This window comes from Hippocampus zosterae, chromosome 3 (genome assembly GCF_025434085.1).
Source record: "Hippocampus zosterae strain Florida chromosome 3, ASM2543408v3, whole genome shotgun sequence".
Lineage (NCBI taxonomy): Eukaryota > Metazoa > Chordata > Actinopteri > Syngnathiformes > Syngnathidae > Hippocampus > Hippocampus zosterae.
In genome coordinates, this window is record NC_067453.1 from 5,494,425 (window position 1) to 5,510,287 (window position 15,863).

The window sequence follows — 15,863 nt, forward strand, 5'->3', positions numbered from 1 at the left end:
CGATCTCTCGCTCCCTCCTGCCCTCACTCGTGAACAAGACCCCAAGATACTTAAACTCCTCCACTTGGGGCAAGATCTCCCCCCCGACCCGGAGGGGGCACTCCACCCTTTTCCGACTGAGGACCATGGTTTCAGATTTGGAGGTGCTGATTTTCATCCCAACCGCTTCACACTCGGCTGCGAAACGCTCCAGTGAGAGTTGGAGAGCCCTGTTTGAAGGAGCCAACAGCACCACATCATCTGCAAAAAGCAGGGATGCAATACTGAGGCCACCAAAACGGACCCCCTCAACGCTTCGGCTGCGCCTAGAGATTCTGTCCATGAAGGTTATGAACAGAATCGGTGACAAAGGGCAGCCTTGGCGGAGTCCTACCCTCACTGGAAACGATTCCGACTTACTGTCGGCAATGCGAACCAAACTCTGACATCGGTGGTATAGTGACCGAACAGCCCGTATCAGGGGGTTCGGTACCCCATACCCACGAAGCACCCCCCACAGAACTCCCCGAGGGACACGGTCAAACGCCTTCTCCAAGTCCACAAAACACATGTAGACTGGTTGGGCGAATTCCCACATACCCTCGAGAACCCTGCTAAGGGTGTAGAGCTGGTCCACTGTTCCACGGCCGGGACGAAAACCACACTGCTCCTCCTCAATCTGAGGCTCGACTTCCTGACGGACCCTCCTCTCCAGCACCCCTGAATAGACCTTACCACGGAGGCTGAGGAGTGTGATCCCTCTGTAGTTGGAACACACCCTCCGGTCCCCCTTTTTAAAAAGAGGGACTACCACCCCGGTCTGCCAATCCAGAGGCACTCTCCCCGTTGACCACGCGATGTTGCAGAGGCGTGTCAACCAGGACAGCCCCACAACATCCAGAACCTTGAGGAACTCCGGGCGGATCTCATCCACCCCTGGGGCCTTGCCACCGAGGAGCTTTTTAACCACATCGGTGACTTCAACCACAGAGATAGGAGAGCCCACCTCAGAGTCCCCAGGCTCTGCTTCCTCCAAGGAAGGCATGTTGGTGGAGTTGAGGAGGTCTTCGAAGTACTCTGCCCACCGGTTCACAATGTCCCGAGTCGAAGTCAGCAGCGCCCCATCCCCACTGTACACAGTGTTCGTGGTGCACTGCTTCCCCCTCCTGAGACGTCGGATGGTGGACCAGAATTTCCTCGAAGCCGTCCGGAAGTCGGCTTCCATGGCCTCACCGAACTCTTCCCATGCTCGGGTTTTTGCCTCGGCAACCACCGAAGCTGCGTTCCGCTTGGCCAGTCGGTACCCGTCAGCTGCCTCTGGGGTCCCACAGGCCATAAAGGCTCGATAGGACTCCTTCTTCAGCTTGACGGCATCCCTTACTCCTGGTGTCCACCAGCGAGTACGAGGGTTGCCGCCACGACAGGCACCAACCACCTTACGGCCACAACTCAGATTGGCCGCCTCAATAATAGAGGCACGGAACATGGTCCACTCGGACTCAATGTCCCCCGTCTCCCCCGGAACATGGGAAAAGCTCTGTCGGAGGTGGGAGTTGAAACTCCTTCTGACAGGGGATTCCGCCAGACGCTCCCAACAAACCCTCACAATACGTTTGGGTCTGCCAGGACGGACCGGCATCTTCCCCCACCATCGGAGCCTACTCACCACCAGGTGGTGATCAGTTGACAGCTCCGCCCCTCTCTTCACCCGAGTGTCCAGAACATGCGGCCGCAAATCCGATGACACGACCACAAGGTCGATCATCGAACTACGGCCTAGGGTGTCCTGGTGCCAAGTGCACACGTGGACACCCTTATGTTTGAACAAGGTGTTCGTTATGGACAGTCCGTGACGAGCACAGAAGTCCAATAACAAAACACCACTCGAGTTCTGATCGGGGGGGCCGTTCCTCCCAATCACGCCCCTCCAGGTCTCACTGTCATTGCCCACGTGAGCATTGAAGTCCCCCAGTAGAACAAGGGAGTCCCCAGCAGGAGTACTCTCCAGCACACCCTCCAAGGACTCCAAAAAGGGTGGGTATGCTGAGCTGCTGTTTGGTGCATATGCACAAACAACAGTCAGGACCCGTCCCCCCACCCGCAGGCGGAGGGATGCAACCCTCTCGTCCACCGGTGTGAACCCCAATGTACAGGCACTGAGCCGGGGGGCAATAAGTATGCCCACACCTGCCCTGCGCCTCTCACCGTGAGCAACTCCAGAGTGAAAGAGAGTCCAACCCCTCTCGAGAGGACTGGTAATAATAATAATAACAATCATAATATTCACAATGTTTCATCCAAAAAGAACGGCTATAAGTTGACAAGATGCCAATCGGTTGTCACCAACAACGATGGACAGACTGGGCTGGCTGAATAATGATTGCCCACCACTATGAATATATTTGCAATTAAAGCCTAACGAGGAATTGGTGTCCTGACTTATTGTTTTGCGTTAATTTAGAAGATGGCGGCACATTACCGTTATGCAGAGTATGACCAATTATTTTAGTGGCTGGCTTAACTTGGCTGGCCTGACCGCTGTCCGGCATGTGCCAAACGAGAAACCCCTTCGAAAACGGCGACAGTTGTTTTGTGGATTTTGGTTTTGGTTAGTTTTGGATTGGATTGGATAAAACTTTATTGTCAAATGTACTGTATGTGTACCATATAACATACAGCACAGATGAAATTTCTTCCCTCTCAACGTTTTGTCATGTTTTCCTTTTGTCCAGTGTGTCTCTTGTTAGGTTGGTGTGTTCACCTGTGTTTGTCAAAACGGTCCCTCCAAATAGCTCCCTCAGCCACTTATGTTTAGTCCAAGTATTAATCCAAGTACTTGTTTGATTTTTGTTCTCTTTTCATATTGAATTACCGGTATTATTTTTATTTTTTAAGAGCCTATTTGCCTAGCCAACCCCGCTTCCCGGCATTTGGGTCCTCATCCCATACCAACCACGACACAAATAAGTTTTCTAAAAGGGCCATGTGAGAAACTGAAAGGGTTTCCGAGGGCCGTACCAACATGATAACCCCAAATGTGTTGAATATGTACTCATTGTCTTTTTATGTAAATCGGTAAATTGTATTATTTAATAAGCTGTTGCTTTTGTAGATATGGTCAGCAGGCAGGGGACACCCTGAACTGGTTGCCAGCCAATCGCACGGCACACGGAGACAAACAACCATCCGCGCTCACACTCACACCTAGGGACAATTGAGAGTGTTTAATCAGCCTGCATATTTTTGGAATGTAGGAGGAAACCAGAGTACCCGGACAAAACCCACGCAGGAAGGTTAGACACAGAATCGAACCCTGCACCTCTGTACTCTGAGTCGGACGTGCACGGTACCGCCTAATTCATCTCTAAAGAGTCCATATTTCTTTCTATATATTTAAGATAACCACTATTAGCCATTCTTTGGACTCCTCACAATGATTATCAGGGCAAATCATCCCTCCATCATGCAAGAAATGTGCCGATTTGAAAAGGACACCACCATTTCCCATACACACCCACCTCTACCAGAAACCACTCTACCTACCCCCCCACCCTCTTTTTCTCCACTGCAGATCCACGAACAGGACGTGAGACAGCTCTTCAAGCAGCAAAAGATCAAGAAAGCTCCGGGGCCCAACAAAGTGTCCCCCTCCTGCCTGAAATTCTGCGCTGACCAGCTGGCTCCGGTCTTAACACAAATCTTCAACAGATCCCTGGAGCTGTGTGAGGTCCCATCCTGCTTCAAACAGTCTACCATCATCCCAGTTCCCAAGAAATCGGCAACATCGGAACTGAACGACTATAGGCCTGTCGCCCTGACGTCTGTGGTCATGAAGTCCTTTGAACGCCTTGTGCTGAACCACCCAAAGAACGTCACTGGACCCATGCTGGACCCTCTCCAGTTTGCCTACCGGGCAAACAGGTCTGTGGAAGACGCAGTCAACATAGGTCTGCACTACATCCTCAAGCACCTCGACAGCACAAGGACCTACGCAAGGATTCTGTTTGTGGATTTCAGCTCTGCGTTCAACACCATCATCCCGGAACTCCTCACCCCCAAACTACTCCACCTCGGTGTGTCCCCTACGATCTGCCAGTGGATCCTCAGCTTCCTGACGGGACGGACACAACAGGTGAGACTGGGAGAAACAACATCATCAATACGCACCACCAGCACTGGAGCCCCACAGGGATGTGTCCTCTCGCCACTGCTCTTCTCTCTCTACACAAACGATTGCACCTCAACAGATCCAGCTGTCAAACTCATAAAATTCGCAGACGACACCACGGTCATCGGTCTCATCAAAGACGGCGACGAGTCTGCGTACCGCCAACAAGTGGAGCAGCTGGAGCTCTGGTGCGGCCGACACAACCTCGGGCTGAACACGCTCAAGACTGTAGAGATGATCGTGGACTTCAGGAAACATTCTTCTCCTCAGTTTCCCCTCACACTATCCAACTGCCCTGTGTCAACCGTCGAGACCTTCAAGTTCCTGGGAATCACAGTCTCCCAGGACATGAAGTGGGAAGTCAACACCATCTCCATCCTGAAAAAGGCCCGGCAGCGGATGTACTTCCTGAGGCTGCTGAGGAAGCATGGCCTGCCACAGGAGGTGCTACGACAGTTCTACACGGCAGTCATCGAATCAATCCTGTGTTCTTCCATCACGGTTTGGTTTGGGCACCCACAAAAAAGGACAAAATCCGACTTCAACGGACAGTTAGGACGGCAGAAAAAATCGTTGGCACCGCCCTACCCACTCTTGAGGACTTGCACACTGCAAGAATCAAGACAAGGGCACGGAAAATCCTCCTGGATCCCCCGCACCCTGCCCACCACCTTTTTCAGCCACTCCCCTCAGGCAGACGCTACAGATCCATGCGCACCAAATCCAGTAGACAATTAAACAGCTTCTTCCCTCTAGCCATTAACTCCTTAAACAGTCACTGACATAGTCACTCTTCTTGCACCACAAAATGGTACTACAAAACTACTGGTATGTAGCAACCACAAATGCCCTCTGAGAACTCTGACATTTGAATTTCGCGCCGCGAGACTGATCAGCCAATCGGCGGCCCCCGCTGCCGCTCGCTACCAACCAATCACAGCCCCCGGGTGGGCTGGACGTTTGTTTACACTAACGTCCGCTTTGCTGGTATATAAATGATCGTACGTGTGCTGAATAAAAACAGTGTACCACCGCTCTTCGAGTACTTCACTTCACTTCGCCGGGCCGTCGCTCCTTACAACTGGTGACCCTTCGCCGTTCTCAACACGCAACCTTCGAGACTCAAGATGTCGACCACTCCACCCCCGCAGACGCCGTCCGACAACAACCTCGCAATCCACGCCGTCTCGGTGAAACTGCCGCCTTTCAGCACTCAGGAACCCGTTTCCTGGTTTCGCCGGGCCGAAGTACAATTCCGCCTCCGGAAAGTCACAGATCCGAGAACAAAAGCGGACTACGTCTTAGAAGCCGTCCCCGACGGCGTTTTCCAGCACGTTTCGGCATGGTTGGACCAACAAGACGACGAAATCACGTACGACTCGTTGAAAGATCATCTGCTGAAAGAGTATACTCTTACCGTCAGCGCCCGCGCCAAACGACTGCTCGCCATGCCCAGTCAGGATCTAGGCGACCGCACAGCTCTCAGTTTGTGGAACGAGATGCAGTCACTCGCCCGACTACCCGGCGCCGATCCGTCTACTGGCCAGCCTCGCAAAGTCGACCTCATGCGCGAGCTATGGCTACAGTCCATCCCGTCCTCAGTTCGCGCCGCCCTCCACGACGCCAATACACTGTCAATGTCCGCGCTAGTCGCCAAAGCCGATGACCTGATTACCGCAGCCAGAGCCGCCGAGAAATCGACGCCGGTCGCCGCCGCCTGCAGCACACTAGCCCCGCCCATTGTGGACGCAGACATCAATGCCGTGCGCCACCGTCCAGGCCCACCGCATGATCGCCGTCAAGCTCCGCCCCAGAACCAGTGGTCCCGCGGCTACATGCTACCGTCTGGTATTTGCAGCTACCATGACAAGTTCGGCAGAGACGCGAGAAACTGCCTCCCGAACTGCAAGTTCTCAAAAAACGCCACGGCCACCCGCCGACAGTAACGCCGGCGGCGTGGCGCCCTCATCACAGTTACGTTTGCACGATCGCCAACCCGAACCAGGGGTTCTACGTCACCGATGCCATCTCCAATCGTGAATTCCTGGTCGACACCGGAGCATGCCGCTCCATCTACCCCGCCACAGACCAAAACCGACGTCACAACCAGCCATGCCACTGACGGTTCATGGCGGCCGTGTGGAGACTACCGCCTGCTGAATGTGAAGACGGAACCGGATCACTATCCCCTACCCAACATCGCGGACATCACCAACGAGTTGGACGGCGCCAGATACTTCACGAAACTGGACATCTTGAAAGGTTATTTTCAAGTTCCCGTCCACGAGCCCGACGTCCCCAAAACAGCGATCATCACGCCGTTCGGCTCCTACATCTTCTACTACTCAACGTTCGGTCTTCGCAACTCCGGCGCCACCTTTCAACGCCTCATGGACATCATCCTCGGCGAACTGTCGTACTGTGTATGTTACGTCGACGACATCCTCATCCATTCGAAGACGAAGGCAGAACATCACGACCACGTCCGAAACGTCCTCCAACTGCTCCGCGACAACGGCTTGGTAGTACGACGAGACAAGTGCGTTTTCGGCGCGTCGAAAGTAGAGTTCCTCGGTTACGAGATCGACGTTTCCGGAGTCCGCCCCCTGCCCGCTAAAGTCAACGCCATCCACGAGTTCCCTACGCCGAAAACGGTCAAGACTCTCCAAGAGTTCACTGGGATGGTGAACTATTACCATCGTTTCCTGCCTCGCCTCGCCCACGTCATGGCCCCGCTATACGATGCGCTCAGCGGCAACCCGAAACACCTGGAATGGACCCCCGCCCAGAGCAAATCGTTCGAAGCTACGAAAGCCGCCCTCGCCAAGGCCGCGACATTGACATTCCCGAAGCCGGCGGCTCCGCTTCAACTGACGACCGACGCAAGTAACGTTGCTGTAGGAGGTGTGGTGGAGCAGGTCATCAACGGTATCCCGCAGCCTCTGGGATTCTTCAGTCAGAAGTTACGCCAACCTGAAACCCGATACAGTACGTTCGACCGCGAACTTCTCGCTGTATACCTGGCTGTGCGACATTTCCGCCACCTGCTGGAAGGAACGCCGTTCAAGATCCGTACCGACCACCGCCCCCTCGTACACGCCTTCACCAAAGCTGGGGACCCGTGGTCCGCCCGTCAGCAGCGTCATCTCTCCGCCATCGCAGAATTCGGATGCGAGATAGAGTACGTCCCTGGTGAAAAGAATCCAGTAGCCGACGCCCTGTCACGAGTGGAAATCAACGCCGTCCATCTTGGCGTCGACTACGGAGCCATCGCCGACGCCCAAGTGGCTGATCAGAAGGGCACCGCTGACTATCGTCAGTCCGTCACAGGCCTGAGATGGGAAGACGTACCGTTTGGCGACGACGGACGCACCTTACTCTGCGATGTGAGCAGGCAACGCCCTCGGCCACTCATCCCGAAAACGCTCCGACGTCAAATGTTCGATATTATCCATGGTTTATCACACCCGTCTGGAAGATCAACCGCCAAACTGATGACCGAGAAGTTTGTATGGCATGGAATCAACAAAGACGTACGAGCCTGGGCTCGCAACTGCCTCCAATGCCAAGCCAGTAAGATCGGCCAACATACAGAATCCGGTATCGGCCAGTTTCCACAACCCCGACGTCGCTTCGGCCATCTTCACGTCGACATAGTTGGACCGCTGCCACCTTCAGACGGCTACCAGTATCTCTTCACGTCCACCGAGCGGTCGACTCGATGGCCTGAGGCGATCCCAATGAAAGGAGCCACTGCACAAGACTGCGCCGCCGCCCTTCTCCAAGGCTGGGTCAGCAGATTCGGAGTCCCTGACGATATCACCTCCGAGCGAGGTTCTTCATTCACGTCACAGCTCTGGACCGCCCTTGGTCAGCTCATGGGAACGACTGTGCATCATACGACTGCTTTCAACCCCGCCGCCAACGGAATTGCCGAGCGCACTCACCGCACGTTGAAGGCAGCGCTCATGGCCCGCTGCACTGGACCAGACTGGAGTGCCCAATTGCCCTGGGTACTTCTCGGAATGCGGACGACTCCGAAAGAAGGTCTCGGTGTCTCCTCAGCCGAGATGGTATTCGGTGAAACCATCGCCGTTCCCGGGGAGTTCTTCCCGTCCAGCAAAGACGCCGCCGACTCCACGGCCTATCTCGCCGATCTCCGACGCACCATCGGAAAGTACCGACCCGTACTCCAGACCTACCAAGACCAGCGCAGCAGACGAGTACCGAAGTCGCTGTTAACCTGTACTCACGTTTTCGTAAGGAACGACGCCCACCGCCCGCCTCTAACTCGACCATACCGCGGCCCGTACGCCGTGGAGCAACGTAACGACAAGGCCTACCGCCTCAACATCCATGGTCGACAGGATTGGGTCTCAATCGACCGCCTGAAACCGGCCTACCACGACGACGACGAACCCGCGCCGCTGACCATCACTCGAGCCGGACGCGCCGTCCGCCCGCCCGACCGCCTGCACGCCCAACCATGAACTTTCATCACTATCCTAATTCGGACTCAGCCTGCCAAGGACTTTCTAACAGGGGAGTATTTGTAGCAACCACAAATGCCCTCTGAGAACTCTGACATTTGAATTTCGCGCCGCGAGACTGATCAGCCAATCGGCGGCCCCCGCTGCCGCTCGCTACCAACCAATCACAGCCCCCGGGTGGGCTGGACGTTTGTTTACACTAACGTCCGCTTTGCTGGTATATAAATGATCGTACGTGTGCTGAATAAAAACAGTGTACCACCGCTCTTCGAGTACTTCACTTCACTTCGCCGGGCCGTCGCTCCTTACAGGTATACTTTAAAATGGTTCAATGATTTTGTTGTTTACGATGATACTAGTGCAGCGTGTTATACCGGAGACAAATTCCTTGTGTGTTCTACATACTTGGCCAATAAAGATGATTCTGATTCTGATTCTGATGTTGATAACATGAAGATCACAGTTGGTATTGCTGCAATTAGTTAAAAGGCGGAAAAATCAGTAAATACAGCGACAATATCTCTAAGTTGGAAACAGTGAAGAACATTCGCTGATTGTGTTTGCACTGCAAACACCAAAATAAAAGCAGTGCATGCTTTATAGACCCCGCGGATGGGCTGGTTGTGGACGGCTGTTCTGACTTTGCCCAGTTGTTAATTAAAAATGAGCACTAAACAACAACCTGTGATGCCTATTTGAAAACCACACCAAATTGTTCCATGCAGCCCAACACACACACACACACACACACACACACTCCTTGATAAGCACCCCCATCTGATGTCATTCTAACGGCCAAATTATGAGTATCCTAACACAAATAAAAGTGGCCGATTGTTTCATTAACATGCTTTACTCTCTTTTTATTAGTGTGTCCCAGTTAAGAGCTATACAGTAACATAACAGAAACCACAAAAAATGAATACAATTACAACACAGAGTTGATTATTCGTTGGCCAGAGAGGGAAGCAAAAAAAAAACAAGTCAAATAATCCAGAAAAACAGATCAACAAAGAAAATATAAAGAAATCATAAACGAATTTTCCAAAGACACAATTGGGTAACTTTTAAATTTTTTTCACAAAATAACTGGGTCAGTCCTTATGTGTTGGAGTTACTTTTACAAATTATTGACCAATAAAAAATGAGGTGTATGATAGTATGAGGAATCCGCCCCACGCCATCGATATGTACAGTATAAGATGAAAGGGTTATTCCAGTTTAGGCTGAATGCTGTGCTTGGAAGATTGAATGAGCGATGGGAGAAGGAAAGTCAAAATGAAAAATTTGAATTCATGACCATCCATAAGTTAATAAACGTGTTCTTGTTATGGTTGCGAGTGTGTTTAATGCCTTTTCCACCATTAAAGGTGCCATCCTTTGGTCATTTTAGTAGTAAAATTAAATTCAAACCTTCAATTCATTCGCTTCAATGTAGCCACTGCGGTCTGTATCATATCGTCGCCATGCCTGAAAGAAAGGGGGAAAACAAAACAAAAAAATGCATTGAGTTTATTACGTTGCTCCCGAGATTTTGTTTAAAGCCCAGTAGTTTGTGTTACAGTACTGGCTGTGAATAGACATTCTTCCAACAGGAAAAAGAAAAAACTCCCATTCACCATAATACACAGACAAAGGAAGCAAAGGACACGCGGTTACAAGCAAGACAAAGTCAGGCAGTCATTTAAATGAATGCTTTAATCTCGTCGCTGTCCATGTCCGAAGAAGGACTCCATGTCAAAGATGGATTGTCCTCCCCTCCTTGCTCATCTCCTCTCGTCCCCATCGTTCCACTTCTCATTTGCTCGGCCCTGCAGAGGAGCTCGCAGTGGTGTGATCCATTATACATGCCCCTGAAAATAGAAGGTCCCGCTTTCTCCCTGTAACCCTTGAAAATCTCTTTGCTCACTTCCTTCCACACACATCCGTCAACAAACACTCCTTTTCTTGTTTTATGTCCTCAAAATCTGGCTCTCAGCTTCCCATTGACATTTCATTAAGTTTCCTATGTGACTGTTTGCAGTCGTCCATCCTTGCATTCTCCAGATATTCTCCTTTCGTTGCCCCCCTCCTCTCATTTCATTATTTCCTTTGAATGACACTGAGGAGAAGGACACCTTTTCCCCTGCATACAATTGGTTCATAACTGACTCCATTCTTTTGTGGCTGCCAAGCTAACACAAAATCTGCCCTATTCTTATCTTCAGCAGGGATTGGGGAGACTAAATTATTTCATATTCCATGTAGCTTTCAACGCTCTGAGGACAGTGTTGTGTAACTTCGACAATCATTCATTATTCATCCTGCACATAGCAACAAATGACTTTTGCCAAATTTGGGATTATTAAAGAGCAAGTTTGAAATCATTTCAAAAACAATGCCAAATGCAGTCTTTTTATGTCACAAGTAATTCAATATTCCACCAATTCATCGTCCCTCCCCGCCCTCCCCCCTGTGAGATCATGGTGAGCGACAAACCCGGAAATATGACGTCATTCAAAGAACAACAATGGCACAGCTCAATGGAGAAAGTGTACAAATCGATTCGGAAAGCAACGTTTCAAGCTTATCCGTGGGGATCCATTGCATCGTCGCACTAAAAAATTAACATTTTGCTTAAAATTATTTTAGCCGTTACTATTGCTCAAAAGATGGCTAGCCAAGTTTACTTTGCATTTGACCTTTCCATAGATTTCTTAGACATTTGCAACAAATATTTCCTAAAATGACTGCATTGAATGATGTTAGCACATGATTGAGAACGACTGTTAACCCTGGAGAACCCAAGAACCTTTTTCTTCTTTGGAAAATGATCAATTATACATTAAATGGTGGCTATATGTTCACTGAACACCAAAATATATGGGTTTTCCTTCAAATATTCAATGCTTTAATCCTAATTTAGGATTAGGGCCAAATCTGACCCTTTGGGATTTAAGGGGAGCATTTGAGTAGTAGAATTAATAGGGCGCAAATTTGACCCCGTGGGTTGTAAAGAATGCTATTGCTGTGCTAATAATGTTTTGCATCCAGTCTCCAGTCACATGGTTCATCCACCAGAATTTGCATTTCCTTCTTTACATATTTGAATCCGATACCTGACCGGAACTGCATTCGCGATATACACAAAACAGCATTTGTTTGCTGTCGTCACGTTTTGCGTGAGGGTAGTTGTAGGACCCCAAAAAGCAGGGAGGCAGGGTGGATTGACCAAAATGTATTTAACAAAAAAAATACACACAGCAGTACAATGGAAAAAAAAAATACTAAATCGAAGTAGTCAAGTCAATTCAAGTCAACAATATTTATAGAGCACTTTCAAACAGCCATTGCTGCATACAAAGTGCTGTACATGGAGCAATTTAACATGCACAATAAACAGTAAGACAAATCGGTAATAAAAGGCGGTAGAAAGCACCAAACAGTAAAATCAAGAACAAATCTAAGTCATGCTGAGTCGAAGTACTAAAAAAAAATGCCTGGAAATCACAAGTATTAAACCAAACTATAACAGGAAACAAAACATGACAGGAGCACATGTATGCTCAGATACTCACAGCTCACAACTCAGGGAACTAAATACAAGCTAAGTGACGAGACAACGACAAACACACGGACAACACACAAAGGGTTGAGGGACCTAATTGGTTACACACAAGGAACACTGATAACGAGAACAGGTGGCGAAAAAAGGGCACATGAGGAATCAAAACCAAACGCAACCAGATCGAAACATAACAGCTGTGCTTGATAGCCCTGCCTGAAGTCTTTGCATCAAACAATACATCAACCAAGAACCATTTTTCCAATTAATGTAAATATCAAAATCTGAATAGCTTCTTGTTGAGGAGGGGGCAGCATAACAAGATAATACTAAATAAAACCAATTTCAGTTAAAACACAAAAAAAAGCCTACCTCCATGAACTCAGCACTGGAGCTGACAAATTGTCTGAAGAAGAGCAAGAAGTTCTCTTCAGTGGGAAGAATCTGGGCCAGCTACAGAGATAGAATGACAGAAAAACGGGAGAGATGAAAACAAAAGTTTGCGACTCTCTTTAGCGAGAGCAGTTAAGGAACTTTTTGACTGTAAAGTTGTAAATAGATACTGTAAGTCTCACACAATATACTATATATAATATACTTTAACATCCAAAAACCCAAGAGAGATATTTTTTTATTCAAGTTTTTGTACGTTCAAATGTTTTGTATGTTCTTAGAGGAATCATGAAACATTTGAAAAGGCATGAGACTTGGTTTTGTTTCAGAATTTTCCGCAGATTGGCGGTCCAAATCCGTTTAGAGCATTTCTGCGGAGCAGTTCTTGGCGTTATGGTCCAGGGACAGAGGAGCGAGTGACAATTTAAGACGTGGGGTTCTGTTCAGAGATTTATGAACCCTTTGATTGTGTTGGTGTTTCAACAAAGTTTATATTTTTTTTGCACCCTGAACTGGTTGCAAGCCAATGGCAGGTGTAGCTCATTTAATGTGCCTTATATCTGTTTGGCATTAGCAGCATCCAAGTTTTGGTCACTCCCTCAACCTCCTCCAACGCGCTGTAGCTCAAGGAGGTCGCCCTTCGCACCCAAGGTCACCAAGTAAACTGTCAATCTCATCACTGTTTAACTTTGTTGTCTGAATGCTTCATGTTCAGTACTTTGTATGTAAAGGTGCTTGTTTTAAAGTGCTCTACAAATACATTTTAGTTGAATTGAGTCCCAATTTCCACATTTTGTCACCATTTATTCAAAACTGAGTTGTTTGTTGAACGATAAATTGATGCCTGCCTGAACGGAGATTCAGGCAAAGTCTCAGTCTTAGTTCTACTTGACCTGAGCACTGCCTTTAACACATTCAGCCAAGTGATCTTGTTACAGAGGTCTGAACACCGGGTGGGAATATCTGGTCACGCTCTAAATTGCTCTAAACCCTATCTCAAGGACAAGACGTACTTTGTTGAAATTGGTGGTTGTGACTCAGACCTAATGGCCATGATCTGTGTTGTTCCACAGGGCGCAATCCTGGGACCCTCATTGCCCAATCTATACCTGCTTCCTTTGGGCCGGTTAATACGCAGCAATAAGGAGGCCTATCACACTTATGTTTGACACTTCGATCTGCGTGTCAATGACGGCAGGTCAACATGGGCCTGTAGATTCACTCTGGCACTGCACCAATTAGGTCAGTGTTTGGGTGGAAAACAATTTTCTCCAGAGAAGGCAAAACTGGCAGAATTGTCACTGGCAGACAGAAAAAAGGAGAAAGTTATCAGTCACCAGGAGATGCTCTAAAACTGAATCAAATTAAAGACCACATTAAAATAAAGATAAATTCAATTGAAATAGAACGCGTCTATGAATATAAGTTTCTTGGACTAGTAATAGATACCAAACTATCCTGGAAGCCACACATAGATAACATAAAAAGAAAAGTATCCAAAACTATCGGGATACTCCACAAAACGAAGGATGTGTTGAATAAGAGCTCTTTGTATACATTATATTACTCATTATTACTACCATATCTGACCTACTGTGTAGAAATATGGGGAAAAGCCTGTAAAACGAACACACTCCCTGTTTTAAAATTACAAAAAAAAGCAATCAGAATAATCAACAGGTCGAAATATATAGAACCCACAAATCCAATATTCATCAAATTAAACACAATGAAATTCTACGACCTGGTTGACTACAAAATTACTCAATTAATGTATAAAGCACATAACAACCTCCTTTGTCAAAATATCCAGCAGCTTTTTGAAATTAGAGAGAGCTGGTATCATCTAAGGGGCACTAATCAATACAAAAAATCCAGAACAAGAACAAACATTAAGCAAAGGTGTGTATCAGTAATTGGTGTCAATCTATGGAATAAGCTTGAAACGGATCTGAAAATGAGTAAATCGTTGGAGGAGTTCAAAAACAAATTCAAAAGATTAGTGCAAAATAACTACATGAATCTGAATTAAAATAGATACATTTGATATACTTATAAAATATAGTAATATAACTGTTTGTTCTTGTTTTGGATTTTGATCAACTTAACAGTTGTATTCAAGGAATGCTAATTATAATGAATATCAGAAAATTGAAATACAAAAGAAGAAAGAATAACAATATATATACAAACCGGAAGGTGTAGAAATAGAATAGCATAGTATACACAAGGGTAAAAATATTTAATGATATGTAGTTTTTTATTTCTTAGTTTTGAAAAATGAACAATCAGTTACATAATAAGGGGTAGGACTAGATAAGTTATTTACTTCCTCCTACTCCTTTGAGCATATAACTGTGATGTGTTTTTTTTTTCTCTTTTAACTATTTCTAATTTTCCTTTTATAATTTTGTTTGACCTTTGTCAACCTGTTATTGCATGTACTATATATGCTCAATAAAATAAAACAAACAAACAAACAAACAAACAAACAAATTAAAAACCCAGCGGTAATGTTAGACTTGAACCTGAATTTTAACTACAAAACTCAATTTTAAATATAACTTTAAAAGAACCATCAGAAGGTAAATTAGAAACAAGTAAATCAACATATTTATTTATATCGCGCTCTCGCAACAGCAGCAGCTGTGACAAAGCACTTTACAGAACAGTTAAAATAAAATAAAATAATAAGGTGATATGGTAATATAACAAAACACAAAAGACATGGACAGTTATACACTCATAACCTTATACCAGCATACGCTCTGTTGTTTGAAGCAGTTGTAGATGAAAGAGGAGAGAATCAAAGTGTCCTTTCACCAGTGGATTAAAGACGTCATGCTCAAAATGTGCACACGTATGCTACACGTTAAGTTTGAAAGAAAACAAGAAGTTGTAGCGTCCAATGACTAAAAAAAGAGATTAGTTCACTGCTGCTGTCCCATGTAAATCCGCTTCCATTATAAGTGCCGACTCTCAATTCCAAATATGCACCCACGCTGCACGCCGACACGCCTTTCTCCTCATCCTCAGCTACAGCAGCCATCCATCCAGCCGCACCGACACCGAGTGTCCAACAGCGCCGACATGTCCGCTGAGCAAAACGAGGCTGTGAAAAATGCTGCCCATTCTAGGCCCCCCAAAAAAAACACAAGTGCCTCGGGGCCATCGGCGACAAATCAAATAGCGCCGACATTCCTCTCCAACAAAATCAGTTCTGGTACACGCGTACTACTGAGAAGGCACAACCACAAAAGCACAGATTCTTCTTCTTCCACAAATGTCG

The 15,863-nt window shown here is 47.5% G+C and overlaps 1 protein-coding gene across 2 annotated transcripts in view; it reads right to left on the reverse strand.

Moving 5' to 3' along the window:
- Nucleotides 1-15,863, reverse strand: part of calb2a (calbindin 2a) — a 33,428-nt gene that overhangs the window by 8,807 nt on the left and 8,758 nt on the right. The window contains exons 4-5 of one of the 2 annotated variants that reach the window (XM_052061010.1): nucleotides 12,554-12,634; nucleotides 10,051-10,107 (exon numbers count right to left, since the gene is read on the reverse strand). In XM_052061010.1, the coding sequence (XP_051916970.1) occupies nucleotides 10,051-10,107; nucleotides 12,554-12,634 (138 nt within the window). The remainder of the gene's footprint in view (nucleotides 1-10,050; nucleotides 10,108-12,553; nucleotides 12,635-15,863) is intronic. The other variant, XM_052061011.1, reaches the window with a different exon arrangement.